This window comes from Rana temporaria, chromosome 1 (assembly GCF_905171775.1).
Source record: "Rana temporaria chromosome 1, aRanTem1.1, whole genome shotgun sequence".
NCBI classification, from domain to species: Eukaryota; Metazoa; Chordata; class Amphibia; order Anura; family Ranidae; genus Rana; species Rana temporaria.
The window spans coordinates 403,113,608-403,133,726 of NC_053489.1; the positions used below are offsets into that span (position 1 = coordinate 403,113,608).

The window sequence follows — 20,119 nt, forward strand, 5'->3', positions numbered from 1 at the left end:
GCATGCACTGCCCCCTTTGCAAATCTGAGACCTGCCAGTGTCATGGATTGTTCTCAATCATCGTCTGGGAAGGTTTTAAATGCCCAGACTCATCTGACCTTGCCCCAACAATCAGCACTATGGGTTCTTCGAAGCAGTTGTCTAGAAAACTGAAACTGAAAATAGTTGACGCTCACAAAGCTGGAGAAGGCTATAAGAAGATAGCAGTGTTTTCAGATGTCAATATCCTCTGCTGGGAATGTAATTAAGAAATGGCAGTCATCAGGAACAGTAGAAGTTAAAGCAAGATCTGGAAGACCAAGAAAAATATCAGACAGAACAGCCCGCAGGATTGTGAGAAAAGCAATTCAAAACTCACGTTTGGCTGCACGATCCCTCCAGAAAGATCTGGCAGACACTGGAGTTGTGGTACACTATTCCACTATAAAGAGATACTTGTACAAATATGGTCTTCATGGAAGAGTCATCAGAAGAAAACCTCTTCTACGTCCTCACCACAAAAATCAGCGTTTGAACTTTGCAAATGAACATATAGACAAGCTTGATGCTTTTTGGAAACAAGTTCTGTGGACCGATGAGGTTAAAATAGAACTTTTTGTCCGGAATGAGCAAAGGTACGTTTGGAGAAGAAAGGGCACAGAATTTAATGAAAAGAACCTCTGTCCAACTGTAAATCATGGGGGTGGATCAATCATGCTTTGGGCTTGTATTGCAGCCAGTGGCACAGGGAACATTTCACGAGTAGAAGGAAAAATGGATTCAATAAAATTTCAGCAAATTTTGGATGGTAACTTGATGCCATCTGTGAAAAAGCTGAAGTTAAAGAGAGGATGGCTTCTACAAATGGATAATGATCCTAAACACACCTCAAAATCCACGGGGGATTACATCAAGAGGCGTAAACTGAAGGTTTTGCCATGGCCTTCACAATCTCCTGACCTCAACATAATTGAAAATCTATGGATAGACCTTAAAAGAGCAGTGCGTGACAGACAGCCCAGAAATCTCAAAGAACTGGAAGACTTTTGTAAGGAAGAATGGGCAAAGATACCTCAAACAAGAATTGAAAGACTCTTGGCTGGCTACAAAAAGCGTTTACAAGCTGTGATACTTGCCAAAGGGGGCAGTACAAGATATTAACTCTGCAGGGTGCCCAAACTTTTGCAGACGCCATTTTTTTGTTTTCTGTAATTTTGAAAGTGTAAATGATGGAAATAAAATCTAACTTTTTTTTGACATATTACAAGAATGTCTAATCTGTAATTTGATGCCTTTTTGGAGATTTTTCCATCTTTCTTTGGCTTTGTTATGCACATTAATACAATTTTTTTACCTGGGGTGCCCAAACTTTCTATCCCCACTGTATATATACAGTCTTGATCAAAAGTTTTAGACCACTTGAAAAATGGCAAAAAATCATATTTTACATTGTTGGATCTTAACAAGGTTCCAAGTAGAGCATGCAACAAGAAGAAATGAGAGTGAGACAAATATTTTTTTGAGCATTCAATTAATTGAAAATAACAAATAAACTGAAACAGGCTGTTTTTCAGCTGATCAAAAGTTTAGGACCACACCTCCAAAAAAAAAAAACTAACCCCCCCCCCCCCCCTCCAAAACAGAAATCCAACTTCCAAACATGAACTCGGTAATATGTAGCTCCGCAGTTATTGTTGATCACTTCAAAAATGTGTTTCGGCATGCGTGATGCAAGCGTTTCCATGAGGTGAGTGGGAACATTTCTCCAAGTGGTGAAGACAGCCGCACGAAGACCATCTACTGTCTGGAACTGTTGTCCATTTTTGCAAACTTCCCTTGCCATCCATCCCCAAATTTTGTCAATTGGATTTAGATCAGGGGAACACGCAGGATGGGCCAAAGAGTGATGTTATTCTCTTGGAAGAAGTCCCTTGTCCTGCGGGCATTGTGTACTGTAGCGTTGTCCTGTTGAAAAACCCAGTCGTTACCACACAGACGAGGTCCTCAGTCATGGGGAATGCTCTCTGCAATATCTGGACATAGCCAGCGGCTGTTTGACACCCCTGCACTTCCTGAAGCTCCATTGTTCCACTGAAGGAAAAAGCACCCCAGACCATTATGGCGCCCCCTCCACTGTGGCCCGTAGAAAACATCTCAGGTGGGATCTGCTTGACATGCCAGTAACGTTGGAAACCATCAGGACCATAAGGTAAAAAAAATTCTCATCAGAGAATAAAACTTTCTTCCACCTTTGAATGTCCCATGTTTGGTGCTCTCTTGCAAAGTCCAAACGGGCAGTTCTGTGGCGTTCAAGGAGACAGGGTTTTTGAAGATGTTTTTCGTTTTTGAAGCCCTTCAGTCTTAGATGCCGTCTGATGGTTATGGGGCTGCAGTCAGCACCAGTAAGGGCCTTAATTTGGGTCCAGGATCGTCCAGTGTCTTGATGAGAGACCCTGCTTATGCAGTTCAGCAACCTGACCACGTTCAAAAGGATTTTTTTTTGCCTTTGCCATCACAACGTGTGACTACCTGACAGTAAATTACAATGAATCCACATCTTTGCACAGATTTGGCCTTTTTAAAGGCATGTGGTCCTAAACTTTTGATCAGCTGAAAAACAGCCTGTTTGAGTTTAATCGTTATTTTCAATTAATTGAATGCTCACAAAATGTTTTGTCTCACTCTCATTTCTTCTTGTTGCATGTTGAAGCTTTACTCGGAACCTTATTAACTGCTTCCAGACCGCCCACCGCCGTGGTTGGCTCCCCTGCGCGAGAGCCTGTAGTATAACGTCGGCTCTCGCGGAGGCCACTAGGGGCGCGCGCCCCCGACTCCCGTGCGCGTGCGATTGCTCGTTACAGAGCGGGGACCGGGAGCTGTTTGTGTTAAAACACAGCTCCCGGTCCTGTAAGGGGGAGAAAAGCTGATCCTCTGTTCATACAATGTATGAACAGAAGATCAGTGATTTTTGCCTAGTAAGGCCACCCCCCTACAGTTAGAACACACCCAGGGAACATGCTTAACCCGTTCCCCGCCGACTAGTGTTAACCCCTTCACTGCCGGTGGCATTTTTATAGTAATCCAATGCATTTTTATAGCACTGATCGCTATAAAAATGCCAAAGGTCCTAAAAATGTGTCAGAAGTGTCCGCCATAATGTCGCAGTACCGGAAAAAAACGCTGATCGCCGCCATTACTAGTAAAAAAAAAATATTAATAAAAATGCCATAAAAAATATCCCCTATTTTGTAAACGCTATAACTTTTGCGCAAACCAATCAATAGACGCTTATTGCGATATTTTTCGTAAAAAAAAAAAAAAAAAATGTAGAATACGTATCGGCCTAAACCGAGGGAAAACATTTTTTTTTATATATATTTTTGGGGGATATTTATTATAGTAAAAAGTAAAAAATATTCATTTTTTTTTCAAAATTGTCGCTCTATTTTTGTTTATAGCGCAAAAACCGCAGAGGTGATCAAATACCACCAAAAGGAAGCTCTATTTGTGGGGAAAAAAGGACGCCAATTTTGTTTGGGAGCCACGTCGCACGACCGTGCAATTGTCAGTTAAAGCGACGCAGTGCCGAATCGCAAAAAGTGCTCTGGTCTTTGGGAAGCAATATGGTCCGGGGGTTAAGTGGTTAAGATCCAACAATGTAAAATATGATTTTTGCCATTTTTCAAGTGGTCTTAAACTTTTGATCAGGAGTGTGTGTGTGTGTGTGTGTGTATATATATATATATATATATATATATATATATATATATATATATATATATATCTATCTAAATCCCCAAAACATTGAAATTATGGTATCTTGCCCTCTGTTACATCCTGCTTTATCTGATGCTTTCAGTCCAGTTTTGACAACAATCCTGTGTGTATGTATCTCTGCAAAAACGGCATTGTCACCCTAGGCTGCACACTCCCTTTGTGGACTGCAGACTAATGCACATTATCCGCAGGTTGAGCATGAGAGAGGTGCAACCTGCAGCTAGGACACTGGTTCACAAACCAGAAGCAGACGCAGAGTTGAACACTTCGAAGAAAAAAAAAAAAAAAAAAATTGATCATGTGTATTTTGTATTTATTGCGAAAGTGGATTTCATGGAGGTTTTACTGCTACTTCACTGAAACACAGTGAGTAGTGATAGAAAAAATAAAAAAACATTACAAAGTCCGCTAACACACAGACAGATGTGCTTCTTGCTAAACCTATACTGGTAGAAATATGGGGGCTGCAATGTTGATGTACTTCAAGTACAGGACTTGCCTGGCTTTCTTTGGCTTCTATACTTTTATGAAACATTGACCTGGAACTAGCATGAAGATTAGAAGTGCAGCATAAATTTAAAATGACTGAGCTGCATACTTATGTTTTTCAAGTCAGTGCCTGAGTAAGTACTATATGTTCTGTTCTCAGAATGAGAGTTCAGCATAGAAATTGCAGCTCTTGTAGTATTTTATTGTAGGTTTACTTTCTGTACTCCTCACTGTTGCAGTTGTCTAGTGCCAAATCCGGTGCATATAAACCACCAGAAAGTATAAAGGATCATATTTTTATATACAACTGGCTTTCTACGTACCGTAAATGTATCTGAAATGAAACAATCTGTTGCTCCTAACATTGCATTTGTGATTGGGCAACACAAATGCCACACTTTCCTCCTCCACCTCTTATATGAATAAGCATTAAAATTAGATTGGGTAAGTTTGCATCTTTCTTTCATTATGAAATGGTGTCTGGGATCTGATTTACAGAACAATGACATTAGTCCAGACTTGAACGCGTTAACTGCATGGCGTCGTGGCTTCTCAGGAAAAGGTGTGGTAGTGACTATCCTGGATGACGGAATTGAGAAAGATCACCCGGATCTAGAAGCAAATTATGTAAGCTATTCTATATTCTAGTAGGTCAATGATAAATATTGTGTTTCAAATACCACTTTGTGCATTGACATACCACCTTAGACCCAGTCTGTTCCAACAGTATAGTCTCCTGCTGACTTGGCACCATCCACAGGCAGCCTAAGGCCCCTTTCACGCTGGGGCGTGATGTGCAGTGGCGGTATAGTGCCGATATTTTTAGCGCTGCCATACCGTCTGAATTGCGGCGGTATTCGGCCGCTAGCGGTGCAGTATTAACCCCCGCTAACGGCCGAAAAAGGGTTAATACCGCCGGCAATGCGCCTCTGCAGAGGCGCATTGCCGGCGGTATTACCGCGGTTTCCCATTACTTTCAATGTGAAGTAGCGGTAAACACACTGCTCCTCTCACCGCTCCAAAGATGCTGCTGGCAGGACTTTTGGAGCGGTCCTGCCTCAGTGTCGCCTTTGTCTGAATTTCTCACTTCCTGTTTCTCCTCAGTAAGCTTGCCCGCAGCATCTGGCTGGGGGTTAGTCAGTCAGAACGGCTTTTCTGAGGAGGAACAGGAAGTGAGAAAGTCAGACAAAGAAAACCAAGAAACAAACATTTTAGAAGGGAAATGGAAGGAAAAGGTAAGTGAACCAACCATGCACTAGCTTAAAGGAACCTATTTAGAAAATAAAAAAACAAACCTTTACAACCCCTTTAAGCTGGATACACACTATACAACTTTTTGTTTAATTTCCTTTAGATTTGCCTTCAGCAATGTAGTGCAAGGGCCTACCTGATTGCATACAAACTGTAAGTGTTTAGGTTTGACCTCATATTATATGGTTTTGGTAAATCTAAAGGAAAAAAATTAAAGAAAATTGTATAGTGTGTATCCAGCTTTAGATATGCAACTGAACCGCAGCTTAGGCCAAATCTTCTTTTGCAGTAATGAGAAATCGATGTTCCTGGGACTCTCCATATGAAGTGACATTATGTTTTGCAGTTGCATCGATTTAAAGGACAGGCTTGAGGTTTCAGCTGGTTCACTGTGAGCAACTCGGTGGTATCCACCGAAATAGATGATAATTTAGGGTCGGTAGTTACAAAGTCCATGAGCTTATGAACATGAGTACTGTCATGCAAAATCTTTATATTAGTAGATTCCAGGACACCTATCGGAAGTTTAGTGTTGCCATCAGAGCAGTGTCAGAGAAACCATATCTCAAACTACTGCTAAGATGATTCTATGATGTAGACTTGATCGCTCACGGGAAGTCTGTTTGATGAAGTGGGGATCTCTTTTGCGCTGTTGTAGCATGAGTTTTGAGGGTTGAAGGGAATGTTTTGGATTCTCCCAACAATATCTTTACAAGTGCACATACTGATTGAATTCTGTTTCTTTCTGGAGTGAGGAACGCTGATGGCCCAGCCTAATTTGGGATTTTGGAGAAAGTATCTTTATGAAGATCATCTGTGCACTGTTTTTGTACTATGTGGACTCTTTTTGGAATGTCTCATCCCAGTAAAAGCATGATTTTGGCATTATCTTCCAATGGTGATACGTAGACCTGTTTGGAAACTTTAAAATCATACATGAAAGTATCTTCCAGTGTAGGGATTTTCTTTCTGCACTTGATAAATGTAGGAAGTTTAAATTCCTTCTGTCACTTTTTATGTCTGAAATCCCCAGCAGAGGCGATTCTTCTTGCGGTTTCAACTGTCAGTACACGTGTAGAACAGTACATCTCCCCTTATGTTGTGTATGTCAAAGAACTCTTAAGTGGCAAATAAATGACTGCCTAGGTCTTTCAAAACGGCATACATCCTGACAGCTTTCTCTGCTTGTCCACGAAGAAACACTTTTTCACCAGACATATGTTTGTAGTGGTTTTCTGTGAGGGTCCATTGATGTAGCTCACTATATTTAGATATGATCATTGAAGGAGGCTGCTTTAACAGTAACCGTACAGCCTTGGGCAAAGTGGTACGTGGATGTGCAAGATTTGAAGAAAATGTCATGGTTCCTTAAACTCCTTGTATTAGTCAAAGAGCTTTCCTTCAAATGCATGCCACTTACTGAGATTATGTAGTTTGTTGTGATTGAGACAGTAAGAAGTTTGGATTGTTTCATCTTTCTTTGCTGGTAGCTGGCATAGTTCTTATCTTTCTAATGAAGACAACATTTCTAGAATCTGTATTTAGCGATCAGAATTTCTCTTTTTGTAGCTGAAGAGCTAGGAATGCTAAAGTAAATAAACGACTCTTGGTTCATACTTTGCTTTGGCTAAATCTTTGAAAATAAGGAGAAAGGTGGAAAGCAAAGTTGATGGCTGCTCTATGTACTTTGAACCCTCTGTTGCCAATTTTTTCTGAATATTGCATGATAATTTTGCTTCTACCGGGTTAACACTGTATGCATTGTCCAAGTAGCCAAGACCTGGTAATGTGGGTCTGCCTTGGCAACTTCAAGCTGAAGAAGATTGCTTAATCTCTTGAACATCTGAATGTCTTTGACAGTTTTAGAAAGTTCTACAGTCTCTCGAGCAAGGCAGGCTCAATTACTTCAGGGCTGCCATATGTTTGCTCTCTCCCATGAGGGCTTTGTCTTATGAACAGTTTTAAGTCTCCTTAATACAGACTGAGGACCTAACCATCTGATTTAACAAATCAAGTTCTTGAATAGGTTACCTGCTGAATTGGCAAAAAATATAGGCTGCTTAACTTGGTAATAAGCGGACTGTAATCTGATCCTCAGTAGCTTCTAAGCAGATCTCAGAGTCTGTAATGTACTTTCATGGAGTGCAGAGAAAACCATATGGCCAAGGATCAGGGTTATGATTTATTATGCTACATCCTCCTCATGAACATGTGACCTAAGTTCATGTTAGCCTGGGTTTTTAATTGGGGGAATAAAGAAAAAACCTGCAACAAGAAAAAATGGCAAATTAAGGGCATATATTGCATAAGTGGCATTGGTGAAAATGCCTACTGTGTGGTGACTGAACAACTTCTGTTTAGGTGAAGCTTTGTCAGTCAAAAATAGGATTTTTTGGGGGTATCTGTTAACATTATGAAATGTTTATTTTTCAGGATACCATGGCAAGCTTTGACTTCAACGATAATGACCCTGATCCTCAGCCACGATATACCCCATCCAATGAGAACAGGTGGGTATGTGCGGACATGTTCCACCCGTAATATCTCCCCTAAAAGCGCCCTCCCCATTATCCATGCTAAACCCCTAGTGGCATGTGCCACCAACCAAACATATTATTTTTTTAGTAGCTTCTGGGACTTTCCACCTCTTTCCTCGCACCTATTCAACCCTTTACTCTGTGCTGAATGTTTTTCCCTGTCAATCTTATTCAAACTATCCTTATGCGCCAATTGCCTTACTTTTTACATAACACACGCTGGTTGTAATTCCACTGAAGATATTTTGGGTAATTAACACTATATTTTATTCTTTGTCGGTATAAAGTGCTCAGGGTTAAGCTGGAACATCTCTGCAGCAGCGTAAAGATGGAGGGTGTATGTTTTAGAAGCTCTCTATATTATATATAATGTTACCCGTACACTATACCCCATCCAAATTAAGTACTATGGGTCTATGGAGGGAATGGATGTGAACAAGATGTTGCTAAGATCAGTGATCTGTTGAAAGTAAGGTAAATTAGACCCCAAACAAGTTTCTAGAGCATTATTTCAGGCCCGTAAACTCATTTTGAAATATTGGAAAATGTAGACTGTCCTTAATCCAGAGCAGCGGTTATGTAATATGGATAAAGGAGGGGGAGAAAAGAAAGGTAGAAAAACAACATATTTTTGTAGGTGTTTTTTTTTTTTTCCCCCTGTTGCTCTGAGGTAAGGACTTGTAAGACTGTTTCTGTTGTATATATATATATATATATATATATATATATATATATATATATATATATATATATAGCTTTTTTTCTCAGAAAATAGGTGCAGGAACTCAACCAAGACCCGTTCAGATTTCACAAACAGTAGGAGAGTCTTAAAGGGGCATTAAATACCAGAATTGCATTACATATAGAGTGCAGAGTTCAGGGGGTTACAAAGCTGTCACTTGTAAACAAAGAAACCAGACTTCTGTGTTTACAAGTGATTGTGGTGAGCAGGCACCAAAGGGTCTGAGCCAAAGGTGGTGGAACTGAGTTCCCCCTGAAAAAAAGCCCTATATATAGATGTAGATATAGATATAGAGTGTGTGTGTGTAATATATACAATGTGTATGTACTGGTGTTATGAGCAAGTGATTAGTTAGGACTATTATACACCATTCTGTTTAGATAAATGCATGCTCTGGAAAGGAAGAAGTTTGTAATTTTTTTTTTTTTTTTGTAAGTTTTCAATAAATTGTCTGTTTAAAAAAAACACAAGGTTTTTTTTTTCCTTCCTCTGCATCACTGCAGGTTTAGGTTTCTGAGAGAGCAAGGTTTTCAGTCTTATTTATGTATTTTGGTGGTTTATCCTTCTTTTAACATGGCAATGGGGTTTTCTAAAGGCTATTCACTTAGCTTTGTAAATAAGATGTAACTTCCTCCAATTTTGAGGGAAAAAAAATGGCAAAAGTAAAAATTAATATAGTGTATACAATTGCAACACAAGTCAGTTAAAATATTCAATTACACTATTGTAATTGAATGTTATCATAATTTATCTTTCTCTTTCGTTCATAGACGGACACAGCATCCTTTGACCTTCGGGTTATGTTCTTCCTACCAGGAGATTTTAGGCAGAATTTCCACAGCACTCAAGGTGTTAAAACTTTCCCTCATGCCGCTCCTCCCAGGGGGCGTGGCTCCCCCAGGCATAACCCACACCCTGCTCCAGCAGCTTCAGTTTGTTTCTGCCTAACCGTCAGGAGAGTCAGGCTCTCTCTGGAGTCCTGGACTCTGGAGTTTTTTTCTTGCAAATTTTTTTGCATTTTGCGAGTTTTTTCCTCGCTTTTTTATTCTATTTTTATTTTTGAATCCTGCGATTCTTCTATCAACAGCCGACTGGGTGACAGGCTGGGTCCTCGACCCTTGTAGTCCCCCCAGGTTCGGCCTTCGAGCGTGTGCCGGCCCTCAGCTCCGCTTTGGGACGTCCACGACAGGCCCCATTGCTCCAGGGGCGGCCGGGGAACTTCGGTTCTAGGGCACACATATGACCGGTCTCTATGGCCTTGTCACAGTGTGTCTGGCCGACAGCCATGCCGTTCGCGGACGTTGGTTCTGTCTGGGATACCTCCAGCCGGGTAGTCGCAGGACAGGTAAGTAGTGGCCCCTTACTCAGGTAAGTGGTCTGGCTGGAATGTTTTCCCTTGGGAGGTCGACTGAGGGTTTTCCCCTGCTTTCCTCTCTCCCTTATTCCTCTCCCTCCTTCCCCCTTTGGGTGACGGCTGTGCAGGGGGTTTTTTCCCTGGGGCTCATATTTTTTTCACTCGGGTATGGCTGGGGCTGTTCTGTGTCACTGCAGGGGACTGTGGTGGACATTCTGGGCATTTTTGTGTGTGCTGTGTGCTGTTTTGGTGTACTGTCATTTTTGGGTACACTGTCTTTTTAAAACTGCGCAACGGCGGCCATTTTGCCGGAGCCGCGCTTGTATTATTCGGCGGCCATTTTCTTGTGGCCGGCGCCGTTTTCAGCACTAGTTCGGCCTCTAGTGGCCGTTTCGGCGGGGAAAAAAGACCGCGAATCATCTGAGGGGACAGACGCAGCGCTGCAGCTTCTCCTCAGCACACACTTGTCCTTCACAGACCGCGCTGTACCAGGGGGGTGGTGAGTCTCAGGGGGCCCCAGACTGTGCTCTAGCGGCCGGGAGGTGACCTGTGGGGGACTTTTTTCCTGCCATTGGCAGTGGGGGTGACACGGCAGCTGCAATATGGAGCCTGAATCAGGCCCCTCATTCCTCACAATGCCGGAATTAACCCTTAGCGCCCCTCCCCCTGCCACATCTGTTGAATCGGTGTCGGCTGTCCTGGAGTCTTTTCTCACCAGGTTTGAAGCTGCCAGTGCTCGGTTGGGGGGTAAAAAGCGCCCCCCCCCCAGAGGCTGTTTCTGGGGATATCTCTGACGCAGAATCTGATAACGCTGTTGCTGCTTCTGGTTCTGTCATGTCAGAGGATGCGGGCTTAACCCACATGGACAGCGAGGATGACTCTGCTGCGGAGTCTGCTGACAAGGAATTTGTTGGAGCTCTTATTACTGCGGTACGTGAGACTCTTCATTTAGAGGATGTGGCGGAGACACCAGCGGTGTCAGTCCCTTTTGGATTCCGCAAACCACCGCGTACCGCTAAGGTATTCCCCTGTGTTCCTTATTTGGACAATTTGTTGTATAAGGAATGGGATACACCGCAAAAGGCTTTTACTGTTCCTAAAAGCTTTGCTACCCGTTACCCCCTGGAGGAGGACTTTTTAAAAAAGTGGGTCACTCCTCCGTCGGTGGACCCTCCTGTGTCCAGACTGAGTAAGGCTACTACGTTGCCTGTGGAGGGGGCTCCTGCTTTCAAGGACCCCGCTGATAGGAGAGTGGAGGCCGTGGCCCGCTCCCTGTTCTCGGTGGTGGGTTCGGCGGTAAGGCCGGCTCTGGCCGGCGCCCTGGTTGCTCAGACGCTAACTGAAAGGGCGAAGCTCCTGCTGCAGGATCTGGAGGTCCAGGGTGCTTCCGAGTCCTCTAGGGACCTGGCTGAGCAGTTGATTCAGGGTCAGAAGTTTCTCTGTGAGGCGGCTATGGATTCGATTCCTTTGCTTTCCAGGGCTTCTGTCTACGCAGTGGTTCTGCGCCGCCTTATATGGCTGAAGTGCTGGTCGGCTGACCAGTCCTCGAAAAAGGCCTTGGTGGATTTGCCCTTTAAGGGCGGACGGCTCTTTGGGGCATCCCTGGATGACATCATTAAGGATGCCACTGGAGGTAAGAGCACCTTGCTCCCTCAGTCGGGGAAGGGTAAGGAACCTCGCCGCAAGCAAGCCACCAAAGATATCTGCGTTTTGCGATCGGGGAGGACCACTATCAATTTGTGGCCCTCCCGTTCGGGCTGGCGTCGGCACCACGGGTGTTCACCAAGGTGCTCGCCCCGATCCTGGCCTTGCTAAGGCAGCGAGGGATCGCTATCGTGGGATACCTGGACGACCTTCTCCTGAGAGCTTCTTCAAGCTCAGAGTTAGAGGAGGACGTGTCCATCACGTGTCGGACTCTGCAGGAGTTCGGCTGGCTTCTGAATCTCAAAAAATCAGTGTTGGTTCCGTCCCAGAGACTGGAACACCTGGGGCTGGTTTTGGATTCGGGGGAGGCAAAAGTGTTCCTCCCATCGGAAAAACTGCGGACCCTGCAATCTGCAGTGAGACAGTTGTCGACCCAGAAGTGGTCGTCTCTTCGCTTCTGCATGCGGGTTCTGGGTCTGATGGTGGCCTCCTTCGAGGCGGTTCCGTATGCCCAATTCCACACCAGGGTACTACAGAAGGAGGTTCTGTCACGATGGGACAGGGTCCCATCTTCTCTGGATCGCCAGATTCGGTTGAGCCATCTGGCCAAGTCTTCCCTGGCATGGTGGCTGACGTCTCCGGTGCTTCGGTCCGGGAAGTCTTTTCTTCCGTGCCGCTGGACAGTGGTCACGACGGATGCCAGCCTCTTCGGCTGGGGGGGCGTCTGGGGCACCCAGTCAGCCCAGGGGCGCTGGACTCAGGAGGAGTCCCGCCTGCCGATCAATATCCTGGAGCTCCGAGCGATCAAGCTGTGCCTTGTCAGGTGGTCCCTGGAGCTGCAGGGCCGTCCTGTCAGGATCCAGTCCGACAACGCCACGGCCGTGGCGTACGTCAATCATCAGGGCGGCACAAGGAGCTCGGCCGCGGCGACGGAGGTCGCTCACATACTTCGGTGGGCCGAAAGGTCCGTTCCGGCCCTGTCAGCGGTATACATTCCGGGAGTTCTGAATTGGCAAGCCGACTTCCTAAGTCGCACGACTCTGGATCAAGGGGAGTGGTCTCTCCACCCGGAGGTTTTTCAGATCCTGTGCCAAAAATGGGGCACTCCAGACGTGGACCTTCTGGCGTCCCGTCTCAATCGGAAGGTACCACGGTTTGTGGCCAGGTCAAGGGACCCCTGGGCAGACGCGTCAGACGCGTTAGTGGCTCCCTGGGGTCAATATCACCTGATTTACGCCTTCCCTCCTCTAAGGCTCCTACCCCGCCTGCTGCGCAGGGTGGAAGCCGAAGGGATTCCAACGATCCTGATCGCCCCAGATTGGCCGCGTCGCTCTTGGTACGCGGACCTGGTACGTCTGGTGGCAGACGCCCCCTGGCGCCTGCCTCTGAGGGAAGATCTCCTGTCTCAGGGCCCGATCTTCCATCCTGCTTTACGGTCACTGGCTTTAACGGCGTGGCTGTTGAGAACCAGGTACTGAAGGACCGGGGCCTGTCGGGTCCGGTAATCTCTACCATGATGCGTGCACGGAAGTCCACTTCTCGAAAAATTTATCATCGTACATGGAAAGCATACATCTCTATGTGTGAGGAGATGAAGTGGCACCCCCGTACTTACGTGGTGTCCCGGATCCTGCTGTTCCTACAGCGGGGAGTGGACCAGGCTCTTGCCTTGAGCACGATCAAGAGTCAGATTTCTGCTCTGGCTGTTTATTTTCAGCGTCCCGTGGCAGCGCACTCTTTGGTTCGCACGTTTGTGCAGGGGGTCCGGCATGTGGCCCCCCCGGTGCGCCCTCCGCTACCTTCTTGGGACTTGAACTTGGTCCTCTCGGCGCTTCAGCGTGCCCCCTTTGAGGACATTCGGGAGATCCCCTTGCTGACTTTGTCGCAGAAGGTGGTCTTTCTGGTAGCTATTACCTCTATCAGACGAGTGTCTGAACTGGCGGCCTTGTCTTGCAAGGCCCCCTACTTGGTCATCCATCAGGATAAGGCGGTGCTGCGCCCGCGACCTTCTTTTCTTCCGAAGGTCGTTTCGGCCTTTCACATTAACGAGGACATTGTTGTTCCATCATTATGTCCTCAGCCGAAGAACCCGAAGGAAGCCGTTTTACATTCTCTAGATGTGGTTCGGGCCCTTCGAGTTTACTTGTCGGCGACAGCTCCGTTCCGGAAGTCGGACTCGCTGTTCGTGTCTGTGTCCGGTCCCAGTAAGGGCCTGGCAGTCTCGTCGGCCACCATTTCCAGGTGGATCCGACAGGTTGTGCTTCAGGCCTACGCCCTGAAGGGGCGGGCGCCTCCCTTTCGGGTCACGGCGCATTCGACCAGGGCGATTGGAGCCTCCTGGGCTTTCCGACACCAAGCCTCTGTGTTACAGGTGTGTAAGGCTGCGACCTGGTCGTCGGTCCACACTTTCTCAAAGTTTTATAAGGTGGATGTGAGTGCATCTTCTGATGCCTCATTCGGCCGCAGGGTGTTACAGGCGGCAGTTTAAGGTTGGAGTTCCTCCGTTGAGTAACTCCGGTTTTGTTTGGGGTGTAACCTGTTGTTTGCTGTGTTATTTTTCCCACCCCTCGTTTTTTTGACACTGCTTGGGGACGTCCCGAAGGTCAAAGGATGCTGTGTCCGTCTATGAACGAAAGAGAAAAAAGGATTTTTGTACTCACCGTAAAATCCATTTCTCTGAGTTCATAGACGGACACAGCACCCACCCCTCCTTGGTTTGTACTGCTTGTTACGAACTGAAGCTGCTGGAGCAGGGTGTGGGTTATGCCTGGGGGAGCCACGCCCCCTGGGAGGAGCGGCATGAGGGAAAGTTTTAACACCTTGAGTGCTGTGGAAATTCTGCCTAAAATCTCCTGGTAGGAAGAACATAACCCGAAGGTCAAAGGATGCTGTGTCCGTCTATGAACTCAGAGAAATGGATTTTACGGTGAGTACAAAAATCCTTTTTTTTTAATCTGAGGCCACTGTAATTTTTTGTAAAATGCGATACAGTATGGCTACCTGAAGGCATTCTGTACACCAATGGTGTACAGAACACCCCCCACCACCTCAATTTTTTTTTTAATTTCCTGCTTGTGTGATTGGCTCACAGATTTTTCCCAGAAATCTACACGAAGATACAATTTAGATTTTGGGCACCCCCTGCAACAAAAAACGCACTTTTAGTGAGATACTTCCAAAGGAGAATTGCATCTAATGGGATGCAGACCTTGCAACTTTCCTCATCAGAACACTTAAGATGCATCAACTGATTTATTATAAAACCACGCCCATACAGATTCACTCACATGGACATAGAAAAATCATTATTTCTTTAAGATAACAAATGTTAGGAATCGGCAACAAATATCTTTGCAATGTACATTGATCACCCAGAGGGGATTGTTTTGTTGAGAAAAAGTTACTCTCTTTAACCACTTAATCACTGCCCTATAGCCGAATTACGGCTACAAGGCGGTTCCTTAACTCTGGGAGGACGTCCATGGACATCCTCCCAGAGAATCGTTCCCCCGCGCACACGCAATCATCTGTGTTCGCCGGGTCCACGGGACCCGCAGCAACAAGGATCGTGGTAAAGGGCCAATGAACGCGGCTCTTTACCACATGATCGCGCCGTCCAATGACGGCGCGATCACAAATGTAAACAAAGCAAACAAGGGGTCACTTTCAGTTCATCGCTCTCCTCTCCTCACACCGATCCAGCATAAGAGGAGAGCAATTGGACAAACTGTAAGTGCCCAGCAGTGCCCAATAGTGTCCAGCAGTGCCACACCTGTACCTATCAGTGCTCATCTGCGCCACACCAGTGCCACCTTTGCCCATCAGTTCCACCTGCGCCACTGCAGTGCCACACCAGTGCCGCCTGTGCCCACCAGTACCGCCTGTGCCACCTGTGTCCACCAGTACCACCTGTCTACTTTCCAAAAATTGGTCATTTGGGGGGTATTTGTACTTTACTGGCTTGTTAGGTCTCAAGAAATGAGAGAGGCAGTCAGTACATCAGGTGTGATCAAATTGATCAATTTTCAGTAATTGGCACCATAGCTTGTAGACCCTATAACTTTCACCCAGACTAAATAATATCCACTTTTTTTTTTTTTTTTTTTTTTTTACCAAAGATATGTAGCAGTATACATTTTTGGCCAAATTTATGAAGAAATTACTTTTTTTGCAAAATTGTATTATAGAAATGAAGAAAAATTCATATTTTTTTACAAAATTTTCGTTCTTTTTTTCATTTATAGCGAAAAAAATTAAAACCGCAGAGGTGATCAAATACCACCAAAAGAAATCTCTATTTGTGGGGAAAAAGGACAAAAATTTCATATGGATACAGTGTTGTATGACTGAGTAATTGTCATTCAAAATGTGAGAGCACCAAAAGCTGAAAATTGGTCTGGTTATTAAGTGGGTTTAGGTGCCCAGTGGTTAAAATACTCATTCATGTGCAAGGAATAGTAAAAAATGTATTTTTTACTTTCACATGATAGAAATAATTCAATTTTAACTTTACTAAGCTAACATTCATTTTACATAGTAAACATGGTTTAAAAAGTAAATGTAACACTATGAAAGACCAATTCACACCGTTTTTAAAGTGGTTGTAAAGGCACAAGTTTTTTTTTTTTTTTTTTTTTTTTTACCTTCATGCATGAAGGTTAAAAACCTTGACTCGCACTCCTGATTGGCTTTTGACAGCTTTGGCTCCCACTGCTGTTAATCACAGCCCGTGAGCAAATCAGGAGATGAGGGGGGATGGGCCAAGCTGCAGGCTCTGTGTGTGAATGGACACACACAGCCGTGGCTCTGGAGCTCGCCTGCTTGGATAACCTTAAAACAAGCTGCTTGCTGTAGGGGCACTCAGCAGGAGGGAGGAGCCTGGAGCGCTAACGGGGGACCCGAGAAGAGGAGGACTAGGGCGGCTCTGTCCAAAGCCATTACATAGATCAGATAAATATAACATGTTTTTTTATTTTAAAAAACAAAGCAAAACAAGGCTTTCATATTGCTTTAATTACACATTCCAGAAGGTTGCAATCTGTATACTATGCAGTACATGTCAACATATGTCCCAGATAGTGCCAATCTGTACACCGTGCTCTGCATTTTACAGTGTAATGTAAAATCTGTCTATTGTACCTCTTCCAGGTGGCCAAAAAGTGTATTAGGTTCACCATCTCTTCCATAAATTAATATATACTGTATGTGAAAGATCTATTTCTTTTTTAAATTGTGTACCTGACATTTATCAACATGGTTCTTTTCTTACCATTTTTATATACTTCCTAGCCATGGGACACGTTGTGCTGGAGTAGTGGCTGCAGTAGCAAATAATAACATCTGTGGTACAGGGATTGCATACAACGCAAGAATAGGAGGTAATGCATGCTAAAATGCTTCATTATACAAAGAAAGTATATTAAGGTGGCTCGCAATTGATATATGGATACGTATCGTTACTTTAATTCTAAATTGATTTATTCCCTAGGCATCCGGATGCTTGATGGATTGATCACTGATATTATTGAAGCTCGGTCTCTGAGTCTGAATCCACAGCACATTCACATCTACAGTGCAAGCTGGGGACCAGAGGATGATGGAATGACTGTTGATGGACCGGGCGTTTTGGCTATGGAAGCCTTTTATAGGGGAATAGCACTTGTGAGTTCTGAATGAAAATACTCTTATTCATTGTTCAGTTGCTTTCTGTCTCTTATCTTAGTAGCATTAGCTAACTTGGTTGCATGAATTATTTTACATTTGTTAATTCTGATGTCACATTTTCTTCATCAGAACAGTCAATATATCAAAACAAGTAATGGATATATTACTTTTTCAGATTCAAAATCCTCCGTGCCTCTTCTTGGACAAATTCTCTGACATGTTTTGCCTTTTTTTAAATGTACTTAGTTTTTGTAACCACATTTTTTTTTTTTTTTTTTTTTAAGTAAAACTAAAGGATATAGTATTTGGATAGACTAAAGGAGGAGGAAGTTGCCATCTGTGTCCCATTGGAGAGATTCCCCTTCACTTCCTGTTCCATAGCCAAAACAGGAAGTTAGAGAAATTCCCTCTGAAATTAGGAAATCCCTGGTTGTTACCACAGCTAATGTGTCACCACTTAAAGATGTCCCCTCAATTTCTGTTCTGAGGTCAACTCAATATTTGGGAACTTATTTAATTTTTGAGAAAGAAAGACAGGAAAAAGCGCCTCTAAGTCATCTGGTTTAATTATAATAACAGGTGCAGGTATCCAACACTTACAATTAAATTAGCAGGAACAGGGGTGGCAGTGAAGGTATTTCAAGTGGAGCCGGGCTGTGCCTGCAGTCTGTGAAGAAAACTCGATTCTGAAGCCGGGAGAGCCGAGTCATGTAGCTGTGTGTGAGCGCTGTTTAGACAAGCCGCTCGTCTGATGGGTGGTGACGTCAGAGGGACAGTGGCTGACACGGGTCAAGAAACAACACAACGCGTTTCAGAGCCTGCGCTGGTCTGTGGAAGTCCTGCGGGCTCCTTTCTCAAGTGTAAGGAGGAAGGAAATGGGGAGGTATAAAAGAAGGTCATGTGGTGGTTCTTGGCCAATAGGAAGCCCTCAATTACGATCGGCTTAGATAATACAGGGTGAATATAGAAAGAAACTGAGAGGGGAATACTGATAACTTTAAAAAAAGAGAAAAATATTTTAAAGGGAGGAAAGGAGTATTTGAAAGGCATTACATATATGAAGGGTGGCCAATACTAAAATAGCGAATCCTAATTAGTGGGATAAGCCTGTTATATGTCTGGGGCCAGCACAGCATGAAAAAACATGCTCGGCAATATACGGATCCCAGATGGATAAAGGATAAATAACATCACTTCCTGTATACACATGAGAGACGAGCAGGAAGTGCCAATAATTTTCCACCTTGTTTTAATCAGCTTTTCTTTTTCAGTTTTTTTCTCCTTTTTTTCTTGTGCATTCGTTCATGTGCATTACAAATTATTATTATTATTACTAATTTTTTATTAACTTTTTATAATGGAATTAATTGATGAAATTGAGTTTCACAAATATGATATACTTGACTCTTTATATACCAGCCTACCCTCAGATGTTTTTTTGTAATTCTAAACTTACACGTCCAGATAGATATATACTTTGTGGCAAGTTTAAAAAGCTAGAAAGACTCATTAATTCCACCAATACACAATGGTGAGACGAATTCTTTCTTAAAAAATACCTGGAATATAAAATCTCCCCTAGAGGTCTGAGAATCCTAAAAACCTGTTCCTTCTTAGATACAACCCACAATACCGAATGGGAGGGTATAGCAGAGTTTTGTACTAATAAATTAATAGGGATTCTCATTAGTCAGAGACATATTAAATATTAGGAATTGGTACACCAGACACAGATGATCTCACTAGAAATTACCTTGTTTCAACAAAAACTGCCACCTACCTGGCTAGAAACCCTTAAAAAGAATACTAAATCTTATGAAAATTTTCTTATTAAAACTAAATTAGGTAAATTTCACAGGGACCTTAATGATTATCATCATAAAAAGATTTTTTTCTTGGAAAAATAATAACACTATACCAGCTTTAATGTCGCTTGATCCGTATTCCAAAATTTTACCATGTGTTATTTCAAAATCTATGTCCAACAATGGTACTATACCTCCTAAAGCTTGTCCATTACCCCAAAGGACAAAACCCACACATGGATCTAGACACACACCTGCGGTTTGTCCTAATGCATTACCACCTGGTACGAATCCAGCCCAGATTTCACCAAAAGATACACCCTCTACATCCAGATCCCCCCAACATCATTAACAAAAGTACCTCTGATACTTTGATAGCGTGCCCTACTAAGTTCAGCTCCCACCCAAAAGGTCAGCCCATGAAGTCAGATGAAACACCTGTCCTTCCATTAGCTGTTTCCCCAGCTCCATTTGATCTCATTGTGGGTGACCTCAACACAGAGGAGATGCCATCTTTTTCGGCCTCAGTGTCATTCTCTCCTTTTTTAGAAAAGGACCTACACCACAAGCATCGACTAAAAAGAAAGTACACAGAAGAGGATGCAGAGGAGGGCGCAAAAAAACAACATCGTCAGCGCCAAACAACCGAAACTATAAAGATATTTAATTTATCCTCCCATGTTCTCTCACCGGATGACTCAGCCCTGTTGAGTTGAGGCCTCACTTTCTCTCCCACCACACAACCCAATTCATTTCAGCTATTTTAAGGACCTAAACTAATTTATTATAAATCTCACACTCAAGAGATTTTTCTATATGCAATCTCTTAAAGAAATTCCGTCACCTACCGAACTGTCATTCCAACTTTTGTCCTCTG

At 43.9% G+C, this 20,119-nt stretch overlaps 1 protein-coding gene across 3 annotated transcripts in view; it reads left to right on the forward strand.

The window, feature by feature from the left end:
* The window catches only part of PCSK4 (proprotein convertase subtilisin/kexin type 4), a 129,290-nt gene that overhangs the window by 60,010 nt on the left and 49,161 nt on the right, over positions 1 to 20,119 (forward strand). For 2 of the 3 annotated variants that reach the window (XM_040323511.1, XM_040323527.1), the window contains exons 4-7: positions 4,744 to 4,872; positions 7,930 to 8,006; positions 17,063 to 17,151; positions 17,262 to 17,434. In XM_040323511.1, the coding sequence (XP_040179445.1) occupies positions 4,744 to 4,872; positions 7,930 to 8,006; positions 17,063 to 17,151; positions 17,262 to 17,434 (468 nt within the window). The remainder of the gene's footprint in view (positions 1 to 4,743; positions 4,873 to 7,929; positions 8,007 to 17,062; positions 17,152 to 17,261; positions 17,435 to 20,119) is intronic. The other variant, XM_040323520.1, reaches the window with a different exon arrangement.